The sequence below is a fragment of the Frieseomelitta varia genome, unplaced genomic scaffold (assembly GCF_011392965.1).
Source record: "Frieseomelitta varia isolate USP_RPSP 00005682 unplaced genomic scaffold, Fvar_1.2 scaffold_984, whole genome shotgun sequence".
In the NCBI taxonomy this organism is placed as follows: Eukaryota; Metazoa; Arthropoda; class Insecta; order Hymenoptera; family Apidae; genus Frieseomelitta; species Frieseomelitta varia.
In genome coordinates this window covers 30,725-53,892 of record NW_025110794.1, presented here as the reverse complement: position 1 = coordinate 53,892, position 23,168 = coordinate 30,725, and the positions used below count along the sequence as shown (strand labels likewise).

The window sequence follows — 23,168 nt, the reverse complement described above, 5'->3', positions numbered from 1 at the left end:
GGGAAATTGCGAGCCAGCCTCGGTCGCTCGAGCCGCGAAATCACTCGCAAAACAAAAAGCTCGGCTACCAAGTTCTCGTAAATCCGTCGAACGAGAAAATCGTTCGAGGCGTTCTCGACAAAGGAATTCGACAAATTTCCTCCCCTTGTTCATGTTATCGAACGCGCATAATCAAGTGGCGCTGTTCGAAGGGCGAGAAAACCAAAGCAACGTGAACTTTGTAATTAATAACTCTCTCAAGTTCTTCGAACTAACCAATTAAAAAGATGCCGTTGAAAATATTCGAGTGAAGAAATTATAGTCGAACTTTCTTTTAATTAATCATAATTCTTTTCTTTTTCTCTTTTTTTTTCTGGATCATAATGGACGTACGATAATTGTCCATTGAAGAAGAATTTCTAAGAATCCTCTATTTCGCAATACACTATTTCGCGGGAACAGAGACACTGCGCCTCCAATTATTTGGCGGCATCTCATTTGCTCGGCATTCATCCATTCTCGAGTTGGCATTAAGCACCCCCTTTGTTCCCTCCTTGGCCCTCATTTTCGAAACGCACGGCGGAAGTTGCGTCGCCACGGAACTCTATTCCACTTCATTTTTTTCTCCGCTCTTTCGAAGAAGCGGACACAATCGCGTCCACGCGAGATTAAAAGATAAATCGCCATAACGATTCACGACTCTCAGCTGAAGCTAGCCGAAAGAACTCAATTCCTCTCGAAAGATAAGAATTATTCACAAAGGCAGGAAAAAATCGTCCACGCAAAATTAAAAGATAAATCGCCACAACGATTCACGATTCTTAGCCGAAGATATCGATTCTCCAAGAATTCAATTCCTCTCGAAAGATGGGAATTATTCACAAAGGGAGGAAAAAATCGTCCACGCGAAATTAAAAGATAAATCGCCACAACGATTCACGATTCTTAGCCGAAGACATCGATTCTCCAAGAATTCAATTCCTTTCGAAAGATGGGAATTATTCACAAAGGGAGGAAAAAATCGTCCATGCGAAATTAAAAGATAAATCGCCACAACGATTCACGATTCGAAACCGAAGACATCGATTCTCCAAGAATTCAATTCCTCTCGAAAGATGGGAATTATTCACAAACGAAGGAAAAAATCGTCCACGCAAAATTAAAAGATAAATCGCCACAATGATTCACGATTCGAAACCGAAGACATCGATTCTCCAAGAATTCAATTCCTCTCGAAAGATGGGAATTATTCACAAAGGGAGGAAAAAATCGTCCACGCAAAATTAAAAGATAAATCGCCACAACGATTCACGATTCTCAGCCAAAGACATCGATTCTCCAAGAATTCAAATCCTCTCGAAAGATTTATTTATAATTATTTATAATTATTTACAAAGGAGAAGAAAAAAAATCATCTCGCCGCGAATATTTTACAAGTACGGAGAACCGAGGCGCAAATTAACTATCGTGCAAATTGCTATAGCTCGCAAGGGCACGACACGGGATCCCTTAATTGGAACGCGAAATCGAAGCATCCGTCGGGACCATCTGTTTCACGGTTATATACCAGCGTCTATGCATATGTATGATCAGGCGGCCGTGATTATGTGGATTTGAAATACAATTGAGCAAGTTATGACAGCACGTGCTGTTGAGGACAAGGTGGTAGACGACGGTGGCCCGAGCCACGGCAATTAGGACGTGAAGCTGCATAACACACCGGGAGTAATTCGTACGCGCTAAATCATGCGATAGCGTGGCTCATTTTCAACCACCCACGCCGTGCCTACGTCATTTTCGCGACGATAGCGCGTTGAAAATCGATGACGACGACGATCGATTATCGGAAATGCGACTGAAAAGAGCACGGGAACTTGATCGAACATGGAACATGCTAGCGGCAGAAAAAGCACCGGCTGCACGTTCAACTTCGACTTTTTCAGCTACAGAGCTATTATTACCGTAGTCATTAACCATGTGCTTTTTATACGGGTCACGTGGAGATCGCGGCAATGGTAGTTCAATGCATTCGTAATGACACGGCTGTCGACGTGAATTCCTCGTATTATAATACTTGGAATTCTACATTCCCTGGCGAGAAATATTTCTTGAAATTTCCAAAACGACATCTTTCATCCGAAACGAACGAATAAAGTTAACTCCTGCCGCGATCCTCTGATTTTTATATTCACGAACGAGGAGGAGATCTATTGATATTTTCACGAAAATAAATTTCGTCGATCTTATCGTACTTTGTGTGTGACCTTTCAATTTTTGAGAGATGTGAAAGTGTCTTTCTTACCCAAAGTTACGAAATATAATAACAAATACTTTTTTGCCCGTTAAATTTGAAACAGTTACGACGTCATTTGCGGAAATTAATAGAAAAACGAATAGAAGAATTTTGCCAATTGTCTGTTAATCTCGTAACCTGTTCATCGATAGCTTCATCAATCAAGATAACACGATTCCCGATACCTATGCAAGGATATTTAGCTCGATTCAATCTGTATTCCCAACCGGATCGAAGCGTCATATTGCATCGACCTGTTAACCAACATTGGCCGGAGTGCTTTAATTAGAAACACACGCGCAGAGCATCGTCATGGAATTGGCCAACTGTCTGAAGTCATTTGCAAACAGAGATTATCAAGAGCACGTGCACGCCGTTGTATCAATCAGTTCCGTCTCATTAAGAAACTGGTAGACAGATCACTGTGAAACATCACACACTGTGTACGGCTCGTTCACCATTCAGACTCACTTGGCGTTAATTTGCAGTCGGTGTGGGCGTTTCGATTTGTTCAGAGTGTATGAATTAACGAGTTGGAAGTTTCTTCCCTTGCCGAGTGGTGTCAAATCGTCCTGTGATTTGCAATTTATTTTAATTGAATTGCGGTCTCAGTTTGAAAGAAAGAAAAAGAAAAAGAAAGAAAATTGAAAGAGTACAACGTTTATTATATTATTATTATATTGTTATTGACAATATTATTATGTTATTATTATTATATTATTAAATTATTATATTATTATATTATTATTATATTATTAAATTATTATTATACTATTATTGAAAATATTATTATATTATTATTAAATTGACTATATTACATTATTACTATATTGACTATAGTATTATTATTATTATATTACTATTATATTGACAATTATATATAATATCAATCAACGCTTGTCTAAGAAGTTTAGAAAGAAGATCATAATTAAATAAATTAAATAATCCGAAGATCTAGAATGCCATAGTTTTCATCATTGTAAATTTATGGATCTTGGTTTTATTATTGCAATTCGATTCATTTTCCAATCGATCTTTTAAATCTTGCACACTGTAATAAAAAGTAAGCAACTGTCCAATGATTTTCGACGATGGCGGTGTATAAATATCCCGCAGCAACCATGCTACATTGCCCGACAACCCGGACAACCGAAGATAAACCGACAAAAGAACTATCGGAACGGTTTTGCATCGGGTATCCGTCGCTTTTTCTTTTTTTTTCTTTTTTTTTTTTTTTTGACGGTAACACCGTTATCCGTGGTAAAAACCGCCAGATCTTTTTTCTCCTTTTCTGTCGAGAGACCCGTATGTACGTCAGTATCTCGTCGGAAGAATGGCGAAACGCGAACAATGCAGAGAGTTCCCGAATTTTTTTTGTCCCCGCGATGGAAAATTTCTTTCGTACTCCCATCCCTCGATCATTCTAACGCAACTCTTGGAAAATGCTTGGAAGCACTGAAGCTCCTGTTCTCAAAAAAAAAAAAAAAAAAAAAAAAAANAAAGAAAGGAAAAAAAATGCAGAAGATTTCGTTGCAGAGCGTACAGATCTTGAGAGAGTTTTTAAAGATTACGAAGCGCATCATAGATTATTATAATATTTGAACTCACTCGGTGTGCCTTAATTCCGAAGTTAATAATAAAATTTATTTTAAACCACGTTGGTTTTATTTTTTTTTTTTTTTCTTCATCCCAAGGAATCTGTCGCCGAAAGAAACTCTAATTAACATGACGTGGAGGGTGTATCCCCCCGGAGAGGGAGAATCGAGTCAATAAGCCCCTGCAAGTAGATTACATCACGTCACGTTTATCTTCCAATGAGCAACGACAGACAAAATCGGCTCTCCCTCGTCGTTCTTTCTCGTCGCCGCGGTATCTTCTCATTCCGCCCAGTTTATCCGGCCGGCGGACCTTCTGTCTATTGCCGGAGGCGAGCCGAAATGAGCTTCATTTCGCAGGATCCAATCGTACGAATCGTGCACTCCGGTTCCATCGATAAAACGTACCCAATCGTTCCAATAGGTATTTAGCCAAGAACGTACCATATCGAGGCAGCACGCGTGTTCTCGATCTCTCGGCAGTGAATCGACGACAGCGTCCACGTCTTTGTTGGATACGACGGGCGAGGTCTTCCTCGTACGTGTGCATCACGTTGCGTGAGCATGTAGTGAACTAAGTACGAAGGGATCCTAGTAAATACGGGATTGGCAGGAATTTATTTGATGGCGCCGGGGATGACTACGCTCCGAGAAGCATGCAAATAGACGGCGAGATTGCGAGAGGAGGCGGCTGCGTTGTTAAATTAATGAATCAGCTTTGCTCGAGTCTCGGTGATCCATTGTTAGATAGGGAAAATGGTGGCTACGCGGAGGATGATTTTACGGGTGGTCTGGGAGGAACAACGGTGACATATCAGACAATAATTGCAACACTCGGAGTGATCGTGTCTGCTTACGAAAGTAGAACGAATCAGATCTAAATTTTGAAAGAAGGAGAACGAGACATTACACCACTCCAATCAAATTAATTTGATTTACTTCAGATCCAGCGAATTGGATGAATTTTGAAACGTTCGAAATATCGAGGATATATAAACTTCGTCCATCATATTTTATTTTTTTTTTTTTTTTATTTATTTATTTATTTTTTTTAATGAAACTCTGTCGAAAGAAATCAAATCGGCGGGACTGATAAAAATGCAAAATAACGTAGGACAAAGCGTCATACAATCTGGACACAGTGCCAATCAATCAAAGATGCAAATAGCTAAAATCTGTTGCCACACCCGCGCGTGCAAGAAATTTAATGGCAGTATTCCAAATCTAATCGGCGACCAATGGTCGAGTGGTGCCCAGAATCTGTTGCGACGATGCAGATTTAATGGCAAGGGACCCGGTAATGCGGCTTCGTTACGAAATTTCGAAAACGATCAACATTTGACCAAACATTCCCGTGATTAACAATTCTGGCAACGATTGTAACAGGGTAGAATCCGGAGGGTTCAATTAATTAAAATTCCACGAAAGTAGATTTGAATAAATATCACGACGACATCCTGCCAGTCCAATAAGTAGAATCTGATCTCAATGACTTTTTACTTGTTACTGTAACGCGGATGTTTCGAGAAATTCATAGTTCATGTAACGAATTTAATTTCCAGTTTCTATAATGTCATTTTTATGTTTTGGGTTTAATCTCGAGTTTCTGTAGTGTAAATATTTTCTGCTCAATTTTCAAACATCGATCTTTCAACATCGTTTCGATATTTAATTTAGTTTCAATTTTATAAAAAGAAATCGCAGATACTTAATAATAAAACTTGGACTTACTTGAAAGCTTGAAGCCTCTACTTTCAATATATCGTTCACCTCGTCTTAAAATGTTTTTTGCATTATGTGACAGATGGCAAAGCGAAGAAAGTGCATGTAAGAGTATTAAAAAATTTCTTTTATGATTGAATTCGCGATGAAGCCTCCTCTTGCAACTTTTCCCGCCAATTTATTAAATTTTGAACATCACGAACATGAATTGTCGATGAAAATTTGTTGGTACATTTCTTGAATTTTCGTCATCTGAGTCCAATATTCAAAGTTCAATAAAATAGCGAAAAAAAAGTCATACGTCAAGTTTTCGAAGATCGTTGTAAAAGAGAGGCTTCAATCCTCAAATCGAGAGTAGATTCAGTCGCGAAGAAAATTTCTCAACGATCCTACATACTATGGCAACTGATAATATTTTCGAGAAGAACTCACTTCAGTTACACAATGTAAAAACCAGTTTCGAAAGTAGAGGCTTCACGATTTAAAATAAGCCCAAATTTATTACTTTAGTATTGTTACTTTTTTACAAAATTATAATATTTACGGCAACTATAATAATATATATATATAAAACAATATTAATTTATATTTAATTTAAATTATTATAATTCTAAAATCACAATTATTCAGTGTCTGATAAATATAAATATTAGTTGCGGCGAGATATCATGTGAATAGCGAAGAAATAAATAATTAAAAAAACTCAAAGCCTCTATCTGTTATTTTCTTTTCAATTTACGTTCTCTTCTCATGTGCACATAGTAAAAAAAAGAAAAAAATGATATCAATAAAATAATAATAATAACAAATATAAACAAAATACAATAATAGAAAAATAAATCTACTTTCAGGATCGGGACATGTTCGCGAGGGAAGGCAGGTGATGCGGCGGAACAACGGTTGGCTGGCCGTCCTGGCCGTCTCGCTGGTGCTGTCGATCCTACGGAATAGTTTAGCTGGCGAACGTTATCCCCTCGACTATGAAAACGCCGTCGAGCTGTCGGTTAACCGCAGCAGAATCATTTACGAAACTTACAACCCGAACGAACTTACATCACCGAGCTCGCGTAGCCGCTCAAACCCCCCGACATCGGGCCCAATCGCCAAGTCAACATCATCGTCATTCGCTGCGCCACGATCGGCGCAATCACGTTTGCACGTCAGCGACAAAAATGTCGTCCCGTCGAAAGATCATTCCGCCAATCCAACCAACGTGATAACGAGGCTCGACAAACTGGCCAAGTTGGAGGACGAAGAACAGTCAAACAGCGGTCGATCGATCCTCCACGACGACGATCCTCGCCACGAATCTCGCGAATCTGGCGCGCACGTTGTCGAAGGATCGAGGAGCTTCAACTTGGGTATTCCGCGACAGTCGCGTTTATCCTCGTGGATCCACGTATCCAGGTGGATCAGCCGCGCGAAATCGGCTGCTAAACCGTCCAAAATCGGCGGACGTGAAAGGTCTGAAACGTTTGAGAAAGCGACACGACGAGGTGACGGGGAACGTTCGTATAACGGTCACGTCGATAACGATTCGCTGGCGATCCCTGCGCGAAGAATCGGAGACTACGAAAGAGAGGAACCACCTGCGAGAGACGTTTTTCAAACAGAGAGATCCTCCATCGAGGAGAGTGTCTTAAAAACCGCGCCGGATGGATCTCTCGATCTCAAGAGCGTCGATTCTTCCAGAAGTTCAAAGAAGATCGTTAAGAAACGGTTTTTGACTGGATACTCGGTGTTCTCCGTCTCCCTGAACAGGAGGTTCAACAAACTCGAGAGGCTGAACAAACCGGTCGTCGCGAGAAGATGGAAAGACAGACGTGATGGTAAAGAGAGGCGCGGACGATCTGTCGCTCTGTATTTGAAAGGGCAAACTGTGGATCGGGAAGGACGGCGTGACTCGTGGCCCACGTTCGATGATGGCGACTCGACGAAGGAACGGTCAACGACGACGAGACACGACGATGTCCAAGAAACCTTCGATTCGTCGAACGTTACCTTCCACGACGAAGAATCGAGCTTCGAACCGATCGAGGGATCGGATAACTTCACGGATCGCTCGACGAACAGTACCATGAGCGCAGATCGGACGAACGAAACGATTCTCGCTGGAACTGAAAATTACTCACAACCAAATGTATCAGAGACAAGCGTCTTGTCGATGTACGAAAATGATTCGGAAGCGAACGGCTCGGTTATCGACGATATCGAGTCAAACAGAGCCGCGGTGATTAATTCGCGATCAAACGCCAACGCTCCGAGTGGTCGGGACGGCGAATCTGCGTTAACGAGCACGGATACGAGCAACGATCTAATTGACGGAACGGAATTAGACGCGTCTGGAGAAGAAGGCGCGATTAAGGAGCGAGGGAACGCGGAAGAGGAAGAAAGGTCAGCGCTAACTAGCGTGACAAAGGAGGAGTCCGGGAGTTTGCTGGCTGCGGCTCGCAGGAATGCCACGTATCTAAGACGAAGCGGCATGAACAGTCTAGCCGTAGCTGGAGGCTTTATCCCGGACGAGAGCAGTGCCCTCTCGCGACATCGCGGAAGGAATGCTAACGATTCGTTTAGAAACTCGCCGAGAACGGGTCGCGGGGGCGAGGGTGGCAGGAACGTGGAGAATTTCGACGTGAATTCACTGGCTGAGCGATCGTCTGTAAATAACGAGGAGCAAGCAGGGTCGAGAGTCTCTCCGACAGCCCCAACGAGCGTATCTAAAAATGCCGTACTCGAGGAAGAAGTGGTGGTGGCTACGAGTAGCGGACGCGATGACGAATCGCTCGCGGAAAGTAACGAGATCAATGACGAGGCGACGCCGGTGCAAGACAGCCGAGAACCGATCGACCAGGTTGAAGCGACCAGTGCAAGAAGAAACGATCGAGGTACGCTTAATGTATCTCCGAGGATCGATCTCGAGGAACGGAGTTCGGGACCAACTCGGAGGCCGTTCAACCGAAACGTCGGCGAAATTAAGACTAATGAGTCGGACTTCTTCATGGAGTATTCGTTGGGAAAAAATGGCGAACCGTCGAGCGACTCGCCGAACGTCGAGAGTAGGAAAAACACGATGGTCAATCTCGAGGATCGACTAACGAACGATCGCGACTCGAAGGAACGAAGGTCCAGGTCGTCGAAAGCATCCACTCCAAGGATCGAGGAGACAGCGACGTCCGCGCCGAACAAAAGCCTCGTTTCGATCGATTTCGCGACGTCGAACGGTTCGTTTCAATTTCTCTCGAAAGATCCACTCATTCCATCGACTACGAAACAACCGGATGATCTTCTCGCTACGAGCGACGCGACACTTTCGTCGACCGATGACGACCAACTGGAAACCGTGTCCACGATTTCGTTGATCAGCGACGATGATCAACTGTTGGGCTTCGACGCGACGATCGTCGTCACGTCGTTGGGGCCCATCGACGACGAGGATCTTCACACGACTGCGAGCAACGTGTCTTTACGCGGGACAGACAATTCATCGCGCGAGATGGAACCGCCGGATCAATGGCCGGTTAAACACAGCGCGGTGGTTGAAGGTGATTTAGTGTTGGGTGGTTTGATGATGGTGCACGAGAGGGAGGACACCATCACCTGCGGTCCGGTGATGTCACAGGGCGGCATACAAGCGCTCGAGGCCATGCTGTACACCCTGGACAGACTGAACGATCTTGAAATTGTACCAGGTGTCAAGATCGGCGCCCATATTCTCGACGATTGTGACAAGGACACGTACGGGTTGGAAATGGCCGTGGATTTCATCAAAGGTACGTATACACACAATGTATATATACATACGTATGTACGTACATGTAGTTTATCGATTCGTCGGGTTGATGGCTGGTGATTAATCCACTCCGCACATATTCGGCACGATTATGAGTGATTCATCTATCAACAGCTTGTTGGAGTGTCAATTCGAACACGGCCAGTCTATTATCTCGCTGAGGTCGATCGTTTCGTTCCAGTGATTTGCGTATTTGTTGCATCCAGAGCGTTGCAACATGTGTCCGCGACACGATCGATTGCTTTTGTGGAAATTAGAAAAATTAAAGAACGAATATGACGCAAGTGTTGAGTTCAGAGGTTAGAAGAACTATTGCCGCGTGATTTATAGAAATTTATAGACATTATAATTTATTAGAGAAGTTGGAAGAAACTTTGAGTCTCGAATATGGCACAAGCATTGAGTTCAGAAATTAGAAGAATCACTGCCACGTGATTTATAGAAATTGTAATTTACTAGAGTCTCGAATATGGCACAAACATTGAGTTCAGAAATTAGAAGAATCACTGCCACGTGATTTATAGAAATTGTAATTTACTATAGTCTCGAATATGGCACAAACATTGAATTCAGAAATTAAAAGAATCACTGCCACGTGATTTATAGAAATTGTAATTTACTATAGTCTTGAATATGGCACAAACATTGAATTCAGAAATTAAAAGAATCACTGCCACGTGATTATAGAAACTGTAATTTACTATAGTCTCGAATATGGCACAAGCATTGAGTTCAGAAATTAGAAGAATCACTGCCACGTGAATTATAGAAATTGTAATTTACTATAGTCTCGAATATGGCACAAACATTGAATTCAGAAATTAAAAGTATCACTGCCACGTGATTATAGAAATTGTAATTTACTATAGTCTCGAATATGGCACAAGCATTGAGTTCAGAAATTAGAAGAATCACTGCCACGTGAATTATAGAAATTGTAATTTACTATAGTCTCGAATATGGCACAAACATTGAATTCAGAAATTAAAAGAATCACTGCCACGTGATTTATAAAAATTGTAATTTATTAGAGAAATTGGAAAAAACTTCAAATTTCGAATACGATGCAGACATTAAATTCCGAAATTAGAAGAAATTAGAAGAATTACTGTCGCGTAATTTATAAAAATTTATAATTATATAAATAATATATATAGTTATACATATAATATATTAGAGAAATTTATTAGAGAAACTTCAAGTCTGGAATACGACGCAAACGTCAAGTTTAGAAGTGAAATTCTCTGAATTCGTAAAAATTCGTGAAATTCGTAAGTGAAATTCTTCAGAAATCGTAATTTGCGACCACCGTCGGGGAAGAATTATTCCGTCAAATTGGTAGTAACGTGCATTTCCCGGCGATGGAGATATTGAAAGATGGAAATTTTGAAAAAAATATACGGGGACACAGTCGCTCAGAACTTGTCCGTCTCCGCGCAGCCCTAAAAATGCTATCTCGTCGGGCAACAAATAAGAAGTGACTACAAATTGCTTCCCGAGAAACTTTTTCAGTATCTTCAACAATAGTTTGCGAGGCAGGGAGAAGAAACTTCGTATGGATTCGTCTTTGGGATCCAACTTGCCGTAACGGAAGAGGAGAAAAGAGAGAGAAAAAAAAAAAGAATAACTTGCATTGCCTTTAATTTCATTCGTTTCGCAAATACGAAAAGTTCCGTCGAGATTAACGATGGAAAACTCAGCGAACGACAATGAAAGAAGAGTAAAGTCGTCGTTTTAATCTAAATTCTGTTGTGCCGTTTCCTGATTTTTTACGTTGCTTGAAACGTTTAGCGTCTAGAATCGAGTACGAAAGATACGTTCTCATTCGAAATTAAACGATAATAAATCGAATTATCTTTAACTGAGGGAAGCAAGGAGAAAAAATGAATGTAAATATACGCAGATTTCAATTATATTAGACTCCTGTTTCTATTGTTTCGAAAATGGTGATAAACAAGGGCCGTGGAAGGAAAAATTGGACGCGGTTTTAAACAGATACCAAGGCCGAACATCAACTTGCTTCTTAGCAACAGACGAGAAGGGACAAAAGCGTAATTAAAACGGGTTGCCTATTATTTTCTCGATGCAGCCAATATTCATTTTTTCTTTAATTTATCACAGTCACGTAACCGCTCGACACATCTTTCATCGACTCTCGCTGCAGCGTCACAACGTGAAAAAAAAAGCAAATAATATGTATAGCCCGTAGATCTTTCAATGGCAGCAATGTTTTTCATCAAACGCTTTTCACCGTGTGCGTTTCACGAGAATTAAAAAAGAAACGAAAGATTTCAAAATTCAATTAACTCCACTAACGTTTCGCGGGGGATTCCGATTTAAAGCATAGGATAAATTGGTAATTCTACGGTGTGTGTCTTTTACTTATTATGAGGATAACATGTTCGTCTGAATTGTTGCCGACAATTTCTGGAAAATTTTTAACAAATCTCTGCGGCTTCTAAAATTGTTGTATTTTGACGCTGAAATTGAAGACAATTTCTGTTTCAAATATCCCACTATTTTTTCCAAACTTTTATAAGCGTTTAACTAGTATCTACAAACATTCGTTTGAATTGTTTTTGATAATTTTTAGAAATATTAATAAATCTCTATAGTTTTTAAAATTGTTGTATTTTGACGCTGAAATTGACGACAATTTCTGTTTGAAATATCCCACTATTTTTTTCCAAACTTTTATAAGCGTTTAACTAGTATCTACAAACATTTGTTTGAATTGTTTTTGATAATTTTTAGAAATTTTAATACACCTCTATAGTTCTTAAAATTGTTGTATTTTGGCGCTGAAAGTGAAAACAATTTCTACTTTAAATATCTCACTATTTTCTCCAAACTTTTATAAGCATTTAACTAGTATCTACAAACATTCGTTTGAATTGTTTTTGATAATTTTTAGAAATTTTAATAAACCTCTATAGTTTTTAAAATTGTTGTATTTTGACGCTGAAATTGACGACAATTTCTGTTTCAAATATCCCACTATTTTTTCCAAACTTTTATAAGCGTTTAACTAGTATCTACAAACATTCGTTTGAATTGTTTTTGATAATTTTTAGAAATTTTAATAAACCTCTATAGTTCCTAAAATTGTTGTATTTTGCTGAAATTGAAGACAATTTCTGTTTCAAATATCCCACTATTTTCTCCAAACTTTTAATAACGTTTAATTAATATCTAAATAGAAACATTCGTCCTGAATTATCCCCGATAACATTCAGAAATTTTAATAAATCGGCTCCTAAAAAATACAAATTGAAAACAATTTCCATTTTAAATATTTCACTGTTATCTCCGAACTTTAATTAGCGACAATGACGGGTTCACAAGTAAAAAAGAAAAACGCGAGAGACCAGCTTCGTTTGAAGCGGCGGGGAAACCGCCGTTGCTGTTTACGTTCTCCTAGGAAACTTCCCGAGCGAGCAAGTCTCATCGTTATCTCGTTGTCAAAGCCCTGACATGAATTCCGGTCGGCGGTTTCAAAGATTCTTCATAAAACTTTGACACGTCTCGCAGTGAGAAGAAGTTGCCACTGAAGAAGAGTGATCGCTCGAAGAAACGGTGGAGGCAGGCGATACTTTGCGTGGAAAAACAATCTCGTAGAGAACTGTATAAACAACAGTGAAAGTTCCAACGTTTCTCTTTTTCTTCTCTCTCGTACTGCACGTTAATCTATTATTTCTCCGGATCATCGAGAAAGTTTCGTCGAGTTAGAAATCAGCGAGCAAAGTACCACTCTTCTTCTTTTCGCTTTTGAAGTTTACTTCTCTTCGAATTTATTTAAGTTTCAGAAAATTACGCGGAAATTTCAGAGCAAGGGAAGCTTTGCTCCTTTTTACTTAGCCTTTCTTTTTTTTTTTTTTTATCGGAAGTAAATAACTTTTTTCAAATCCTCGACTGATATTTCATCAATGCCAAGGTTTTAACTTGCAACTCATTTCTACGAATGCAACAGTTTGATAGATTCCACGAATGTTTCGCAAATCACGACGACATAAAACACGCGATAGATATAAAAAAAAAAAGGGAAAAAAAACTGCAACCCGCTGGAAATCATACAGCCGAGATACAGAAGCGACGCATCGATAATAGAAAAGCAAAACGACGAGCGATGTTATAGAAATTTTAGGGGAAACCAGGCCTTTGCGAGCCCGAGTGTTTTCGATCTGTAGCCGCCGGCGGTTTCACAACAAGTCTTTGAAAGTTTCTTCCTTTGTTCCTGGCTGCATCCTTGCGAAACGCGCGAGCCAACATTGCCGATAAATGTATGCAGAATTTTCTTCCATCGCGCCGGCCAGTTGTTGAATTAATCTTCAGAATGTTCTTCTCCTCCTCCTCCTCTGTTTTCATCGTGTCTCGGTTTTTCGTCACAAATATTGTTCTCTCCTTTGGAAAATATTTACGCTCCCGCAATTGTTGAACTTTCGAGTTGAATGATATTCAAACAATTGGAATAATTGAATCTCAGTCGATCCATCGTTGAACTATGAATTAAATAATATTTGAATAATTGAATTCCTTGAATAATTGTTAATCAGTTGTTAAACTTTAAATTGAATGATACATTCAAATAATTGGAACAATTGAATTCCAATCGATCAATTGTAACAAAATTTCCCTGTCTCTGTCCGCGAGAATTTTTTCAACGACGATTAAGACATTTCTATGGAAATGCCTGCAACGCGGTTAAAAATAAAAGACGCCGCAAGCTTCTAAACAAAAAACCACGGATACGCTCGATTTCCCTGTAAATTCGCGAGAAACGAGATTGAAGCAAATCATTTAACGAGTCGTTGGCGCGTAAGATTTTAATTGAAACGGGCAACAATATCGCGAGGGGCACCTGCATCTTTAACCGATCCTCAAGTCAACGTGTTTCGAAAGTATTGTTCAAAAAATCTTTTGTTTGCGCGATAATCAAACGAAACAAAGAAGAAGCCTTTCTCTTTCATCTGTGTTTCTTAATGAACGAAACGCACAAAGAAACGAATGAGAAACGTCACGAAAAGTGTGAAAAGAGGGTTGGAATTGAGAAACGAATGTTTCACGATTCTTTGCTCGATAACAATCCGGACAACTCGGCCGGTGGATTTTCTTCAATTTTCGATTGTTGCAAAATTTCACCCGTGTTTGGCATTATTAGTGGAAATATTCAAAAGCACAGCTTTCGATTTTTGAACGAATCGAGTGAATTTTGCAGTTTAGGTAGTTTCAAGTTTGAAGGAAATTGTCAGTCTCGACAGCTCAATGTTCTACGATATTTTTGGAAAAATTAAATATATCGTGCTTCCATTATTAACTCTTGACTCAAACAAAACTAAACTCTCAATTGTCAAGGAAATTGTCAGGCTCGACAGCTCAATATTCTACGATATTTTTGGAAAAATCGAATATATCATGCTTCCACTTATTAATTTTTGACTCGAACAAAACTAAACTCTCACAAAAGAGTTTGCAAATTCTTTTTTTTCTCTTTTCTTTTTTTTTTTTTTTTTTTTTCTTACCTTTGTTTTTTTCTTTTTTTTTTTTTTTTTTTTTGTTAATTTTAAAAGGGAGTACAACACCACAGAGATTTAACTCTGCTTACTTAGGTTTCGAACGATAAGCTGTTTAGAATTCAATTTCCTTGGAGGAGGATGTCACGGAGGTATCGCAGTGTCAGTTTACCACGAGATAGTTTGCATTTGTGATAGATATGCATTACATTGCGACGCCGTTCCCTGGTAATACAGAAATAGGATTGTAATTAGAATCCTCTATTTCCAGGAGTAATCAGTATCCCCGTTTGAAATCACATATCTTGCACGAGAAGAGGATATTACAGATTCTTCGAATTAGATTCTTTTTCTCCTTTCTACCGATTACTTGCCAAGAAAAATGAAGAAAAAATTATTCACAATCGGACGCATTGTCTTTTTTCCACTCATAATTTGCAATTCATTTTTCTTTCTAAATATTTAAAAATTACTGTCTTGATATACCGACTGGAGTTGTCTACCGAAATTAGCGTGCCTTCGAAAGAACATAAAATGGATAGAGTTAAATTGGAGACACGAAAATCTGAATTCATAAATCGTTCAGAACATTTCGAGGGGCGTATAATTAAATTTTCATTCGAACGCTGGAAAGAATAAATATGCCCGTACATTTATAATTGGACATCATTAAAAAAAATTTTCAATTCAAAGAGAATATATTTATCAAGAGAACGTAAAAAAATCTTTGCAAAGGTAAAGTCTAGAAATAAGTCAAAACATTCCCACCGAGCAGCAAAATTGTAAATTAAATTCATGTTTCATCTGTATTCGCGAAATTTCGTATTCCAACGAAACAATAACATCATACTGAACGTCTGTGTCTCGTTCGTGAGTATCACCATCTTAACGATACAGAACAGATTGGAACAAGTCAATCCGACTTTGACGCGAGTTATAAATTTCCAAGTTTAATGCTTCGGCGAAAGGCGGTGCAACAGTGATCCTCCCCGTTGAATATCGTTACGATTATTCATGCATTTCTGCGGAATCCGTGGCCTAGGAAACGGGAATTCTCTCTGGTGAATCGATATGCATTGTGTATAATCGGACGAAGCATGATTTCGATACGGAATACCGATAGTTTCAATGCGGCACGAATACAAAAACAGGGAACAAGATGTGCAAACACTGTCACGAACGCGATCTCGAAATGTTTCTCAATTGCAGCGAGCTCCTCCGAGGAAGGAGAGGCAAGGAGAGATCGATGTGTTCCCGATGTTGATTCACGAGACCGCAAACACCAACGTGACAGTCCAAAAGTAAATTTAATCTGCGAACATTAGGATATCCTCATGTACGATCGATATTTACGATCATTGCGATACTTGGAGAGATCACTTTTAGAAAAATTCTACGTTTTTTAATAATATTATTCATTTATTATATTATTTTCTAATAACATCCTTAATTGTAATTTTTTTAATAATATTATTAATTTAAAAATTCTACCTTTTTAAACAAGTAATTATTACACAAATATTTTTTACCCGCGTGTCGTATGAATCGCGAATGTTTAGCTCCAATAAATTACGGAAAATAAATAGAGAAACGGTGATACTGAAAATTTTTTTTTTTTAATTTTTCTTAGAGTTCACCGCTATTTTCACCGAATCTTCTTTCACCGAAATTGGCGAAAAATGAAGTTGATCAATTTGGTTTCTCAGAGACTCTTTGGCGCAGTTATGGATAATTTTTTAAAGATTCTGAAAATTGTTTCGAATCACCAAAAATCCCTCGAGGGATATTTATTTTCGAAATTTCAGCTAAACCAGAGGATGAATGTACTCGAAAGGAAAATATATCAGGCGGCTTCCCTCTCTGTTTCGCGATTTTATTTGCGCGTGAAAAGCATTTTTCCAAGCCTAGAATCTGACGTAGATAACAGAGATGTTATCGGTGAAAATCGCGTCGATACAGAGCTTTCGAAAGGATTCCTACGGTACCACGAAAGCTCGAGTATCTCCGGTCGGTAAAGTGGTAGCACTCTGCCAGCTTGATAACTTCATTTCCACCTTGTGCTTTTTTGTTTCACGTGCTACGTTATCGATTCAGTATAGAAACGCAAGGATACGACATTGACAGTAGTTGGAATTATTGTCAAGCTAAATTTTCTGTCACGAAAACGACTGAAATTTCTTCTACTGGATGGACACGAAAGCTTGAAGTCGAAGAGAATACAAAAATTCCTCTAATTTCCATGATGTAAAAATCTAACCGCGGACGCAGCTGTATAATTAATAATTGCATCACACAACGATATAATTGGATAATTGATAATTGGGTCACGCTCTTTCCAATAACACTCATTCTCAAAGAAATTCTTCGACTATCTATCGACTATTTAAAAACAATTTTTCGACTAAAAATTCTACGCCCTCCACGTCTTCCATTTGAGAACACTATAATCAGCAAATATTATTACGTTACTCCGTGTTTCCCCGCATATTTTATCTTTCGCTCGTGCTGTTTGCAACGAGCAACGTCAACAACGAAAATAACAATATCGTTTATTCCCGGAACGTGCAACATAGCCGAGCGATGCCATTTCTTACAGCTCGCGCTCAATTCGATTCGGGACGGGTTTAACACCGCGACGGAGTGACGCTTGCAATTCTTTTACATTGAAAACGATTACACTCGCAATCTCGTTTGGTATTCGAGGCTGTAACGAGATTTTATTAATACTTTTACGGGCAGCAGTTAAAACATGTGCACGCGGATAGACGTGGCCCGTAGCCGATGGAAAACGTTGCTATTCCAGCCTCGTTTCACCATCCCTGTCTTTCCCTCTGTTAATGCAAAACACGCGTATAAATCGCGAACGTACATCGTACTTCGCGGTATAAATATTTAGAAAATGTTTTTGCACGGCTGGTGGAGAATGCGAGTTGGAAATGAATTGCCAAGTTGCAGAAATGAGAAGAAGAGAGGAGGGAGAAAGAAGAATGCTTTGTGAAAAATGGCCGTTCCCTTGGTGAGAAAAGAACGAAGAGGAACTGAGGAAACACACTGCCCTTTCCTTTCATCTCAGACAACTTTAGATGAAGCCAGATTAACCGTTAGATGACAGAACACTTATTATACAATCAATCATTTCTAAATTATGGACCTAAATTTCCCAGAATTTTCTACTTCTGAAAACGTTGAATTACGTGAATGAATCTTTCACTGAAAAACTTCGGCTATTCCCGATCCATTTTCAAACGTTGAAAAATATCCCAAGCTCGAGCAAAATATTCAAAAACTCTTACTTCTCGCACAATTTACTACGTCAGATATCTTTTTAAAAAAACATTGCAAATTTCTTCGTTTCTAGCATGTAAGAGAAATGCTGTATCGAAGTTTCGAACGTTCGTAAAAAAATCAAAACGACGACTGGAACGACGATCTGAACGACAATCTAACGAAGCTAATAAAATTTTCACTGTGGCAAGATTCTGGCTGAGCTGATAACGAGATACGGGGTAGAATTACAAAGGACCCGCGCAATGACAATTTTCATCGCCAACATTCTCGTCTCATTCGCGAACGAAACTAAAGCTAAAAATGTTTCGGAGCTCGGTAACACTTTCCCGAATACGGAATATTATGTCGGGAGCACGTTCAAAAGAGAGACAACGCCTTGCGTTTTCCAATTACGCGTCGAATTGCAGCGTAGCAACAACCGTTCTGCTGTGGTAACGCAATTATGCCAGTACTTCTCGAGGCGCACGCAGTTAATTAGCATTAACTGGATGGAATTGGCACTGGGTAATATCGATGCTCCCAACATTCCACCTACGTTAATTACCTGTAATGTCTCGGAAGACAGAGGCACGCTCAAAAAGGCGTTTCGCTGTTTGCCCAATGAATATCACGTGCTTTGGTGTAACGAGCAATTTGCATTTCCATCGCGAATGTTAATATTTGGAACACTATGCCAGCCGTTGGTTATCGTCTGGAAGAATATTCCCTTGTTAGGGAAATATTCTACAAATAAAATTAAAAGATACAATCTTCGATCCAAAAGGAAAAGAGACAAATACAAAATCACACTTGAAATTTAAAACGCAAGATCAACCAACAATTTTACGGTTAATATCGATATTCTTATCGAAATTCGAACTTGTTCTGTCGTGAGAAGGCATGCTTGTTTATGAAGTATTTTGTTAAAATTTTTTCATTTGCAAAATTAAAATTAAAATTAATAATATTTAAAATTAATTTCATTTGCGCAATAATTATTGAACATGAACAATTACTTTTACGTAATCGTTTCGTGTAAATGGAGAACATTAGCAATCAACGGTCTGAGATAATTATCGACTGAAATAATTTCAAGACTGACTAATTAATCATTGAATGAGTGAGATAATTTCAATACCAACTAGTTAATCACTGAAATAATTTTGATTGGCTAAATAATTTAAGATTGACTGATCATAATCGTCACAGTGAATCACTAATTAATCTGAATTATTATTCACTTTAAATCACTGATCATCAGTCATTGATTAATCAGAATTGTTTAGATTTAATATCACTGATCAGATTTATTGGTCGTTATACATTTTGTCACCGACTAATCATATCAGTGTTTATATATTGTATTAATCAGAGTTACTAGTCATATTAACTGATGATTAATCACCAATCGCTAATCATAACTAATTAGTCAGGCTTGTTAGTCATTACATGTTTCAAGTAATTAATCATCAATCGTTAGTCATATTAAATGATCAATAATTAGTCATCGGTCACTGATCAATCAGAGTTATCAGTCATCATACATTTTACGTGCCAATCAATCGTTTCATACATTACACTGTTCTCCGCAGCAATTTCTCCATTTAAACGACGAAAAGGTGAACTGAAAGAAATGCGTTTCACTTTTTCGTGCAACTGCAACGCACGAAACTTCTTATTTGTACAAATAACGAAGATTGCCCATCCTCCAAACGTTAATTTATCGACGATCCCCTCAATTAGTCGTCCAAATTGAAAACATCAACTTTCTGTCGACAAAGGAATCACACGAATAAACGAGAACGCGAGTTTACCTCCGGGTAAGAATCGAATCGTTCTCGAGGAACGTAAACACTCGATTATCAATACACTTTTCAGCTACGCGGCTGCATCAAGCGAATGTAAACCAGGGAATGATGTTACACGGAAATTCATTTCCACGGGGAAACGAATTCCTTGGGCTGAGGTTGCATGCGCGCGCGCGCTCGTCGAGATGAAACGCCAATGTTAACGAAAGTACGCGGTAATTTGTCACGAATATTTCCAAAATGGAGAGTGTAATGGGAGAATCGAAAGAGAGCGATCGTGGTTTTCTTTTCGCGTGATGCATCGCCGCGAAAGAACAGTGATCGCGAGTCTTTCTTTAAAGTTTCAACATTCGTTCGAGCGACGAATTTTTCTTCTTAGAGTTTCCACGGCTTCGTGACACTTGTTCCTTTTTGCGTTGAGCTTTTACTTTTAATTTATATTTCTGGAATCACTGGTTGATAACTTGCGCCAAAATATATTTCACATAGGAACACGTGGTACGGTAGAGAAAGGAAATAAAATGAATAATACAACTTACAACTGTAGAACGAACAGCACACGTGATAATCTAACTTTTACTCTTTTCACTTTTCAGTTTTTATATTAAACGATTTTACTTTTACGGACAACGAGCCGTGGTTTACTACTGACTCTCTAATCTTCTACTGTTCTATACTAATCTGCTATACTGTTCTGTTCTGTTCTGCTATACAATTCTTCTGGGCTGTTACACAGTTCTGCTCCGACAGACTACGGCTGTGATTTATAGACGTCTTCTATAGACTCTTTTTCTCTCTTTCTATTCTCTTTCTAATTATCGACTTTTATTTCTAACACTTTGAAAACGAGAAAGGAATTACAACGTCCTGTCAGGTCGGCGGACGCGAGTACAAAGTGTCGAATCTCTCCTTTTTTCCGCTCCTTCGCGCAAAAGCGCGCGCATCAGTAACATTTCGTCGTTAATGAGTTACAAGTGGCTACTTTCTTGAAATAACCTCCGTTGCGCAATTATTTTAGGAATTTACCCTGCCGTATCGCGCAAAAACGAGACAGTCGTTTCTCGTTTTTGCTGGAAAAAAAAATTCTGAATTCAGATTAAACGAAGTTTCAGCTGTCAAGGGAGACACGCTTTGGACAGGCGACTGAAGCTTCGATATAAATGCGAGACAAATTGTACATTTGGCGTTCCCTAATCGATCGAACTAGAAAGAAAAAAGAAATTTCATTCAAAAGTAAAAGCCACCTTGAGAGAGTATAACCATCCAAACGAGATTTGTGGCCGACGTAAGAACGAAACAATGTATGTAAGTTTCATTTGAAACGTTTTTCTCTACGACGAATAGTTTAAGGAAGTATTCTAATGTAAATTTTTTAAACAAAATCGATTTTTCTTTTTTTTTTGTTTGCATATTCTTAAAGGACATAGTTTCAAAAATAAGTCTCTGTAATCTTACATGTGAACGCCTAAAATTAACGAAGTTATGGTTGTTTAAATGACACGACAATCAGCGTCATTGTTACTGCAATACTAAACTTTAAAGGCATTTTTCTGGAAACTATGTTTTTCAGAAACGGTGTCCATGATGTCTCAAAATCTACTTGACCAATTGACTCAAAATTTTAGGTACACGCGTGTGACTATAGCTCCTACCAGAATCAACCAGAAAATTTTATTTTTTATATTCTTTTTATGCTTCCAAAGTTTAAAACATGCGAAAATCGATAAACTTCAAAGTATCGCCACTTTTTTAAATTATCGACTTTTTTTCCTTCTGTTTTGGTACCTGCTATAGCCAAACTCATACTAATTAAGGGACATTCACGTTTTTTTTTATTTTCGACAAGCAGAATGGCCTGAGACGACCTTTTTTAAAAGCGACTATGTTCGAGAGTAGGCAGTGCCACTAATTTTAATTATTTTCGTCCCAAAAAATTCTGAAACGTCGTTGAGATACGTACAAATAAACCTTGTCAATTTGACTGCAAAAGGGACAATATTTATTATTTATTATTTTATTTATATATATAATTCTTGCCTAGGCGGCTTAAGATGGCTTCCCATTTACAATGGGTCTACATTTTTCTTATTTTCTACTCTTATAACTAATCCTTAGTGTCTACGTCTTATGAATCTAATTTACCTGCAAAAGGTACAATAGTTTCTTCGCAAAAAATTACCCTAACAAAGTTGAAAAACACGCACTTCACACTACAATATACCCCCTTAAGAGAAAACTGTGTGGACAGCTTCGTACGGAGACTGGAAGGAGAAATGGCGGGACCTAGTCGAACCGAGTTTCTCAGCGGACCGAAGGATAAGAAACTCGATCCACTCGAGCGAAGCGACGACAACCAAAACTCGGGTTCAAGAAAAATAACGCGGAGGGGGTAAAATTCAGGGAACAAATGGACGAGACTCGAACAAATATTAACAAAGGCAATATTTGCCGTCCACGCTGGGGGGAAAGGGGGATCGACGCTCGTCGAACAAAACAAAACTCGTTCTCCGCTACAAAATAGTGGAGCGCGCCGTTATAAAGGACACGTTGAAAAGAAAAAAAAAAAAAAAAAAAAAAAAAAAAAAAAAAAAAAAATCGATGAAACCAGAATAGGGGGAGAAACACAGATTCCACTTGAATGTAAATAAAATGAATAAGATTAAAAAGTAATACCTCGCGTTGTCGTGGGGAACATTTAACGCAATGTTTTCGATAAATGAAAAACAGCCGGATTCAAATTCGTTACATGCAATACGTGCGCGTCGTGTGGTCTATTTTCTTTTCCCGCAATATTCCCGCGAGACCTACATACGCCCATTTTCGTCCCAATGTGATTCGATTGGCGATTTGGTTGAATTTTTCATTTCTGTATAAATTGCATGAAAACGCGAGAATATATATCGTGAGATCGAGCCGCTCGATTTTCGTGGGAAAATGTTTCGTCACTTTCGACAAGTGCGCGTGCGCGTTCGATTTCTATGTATTAGCTGCAGAATTGTACGGGGAATCGACGGTCTCTCGACACTGGAATATTTAAACGCGGTCGTGATCTACACACACACACACACACACACACACACACAACACATACACGGAAGAAACATTGCACACAGAAGCGGGCTCCCTTTGTGCGAACGAAAATCGAATGTATACACATTACTCAGCCTGCTTTGCTAAATCCGTTTTATTGGGTCCAACTGAGAG

At 38.9% G+C, this 23,168-nt stretch overlaps 1 protein-coding gene across 1 annotated transcript in view; it reads left to right on the top strand.

Annotated features, from left to right (window-relative positions):
• Positions 1 to 16,194, top strand: part of LOC122538318 — a 133,885-nt gene extending 117,691 nt beyond the window's left edge. Inside the window, exons 2-3 of the mRNA XM_043672276.1 lie at positions 6,441 to 9,376; positions 16,099 to 16,194. Coding sequence (XP_043528211.1) covers positions 6,473 to 9,376; positions 16,099 to 16,194 — 3,000 coding nt within the window. The 5' untranslated portion in view covers positions 6,441 to 6,472. The remainder of the gene's footprint in view (positions 1 to 6,440; positions 9,377 to 16,098) is intronic.
• Positions 16,195 to 23,168: the final 6,974 nt, after the last annotated feature.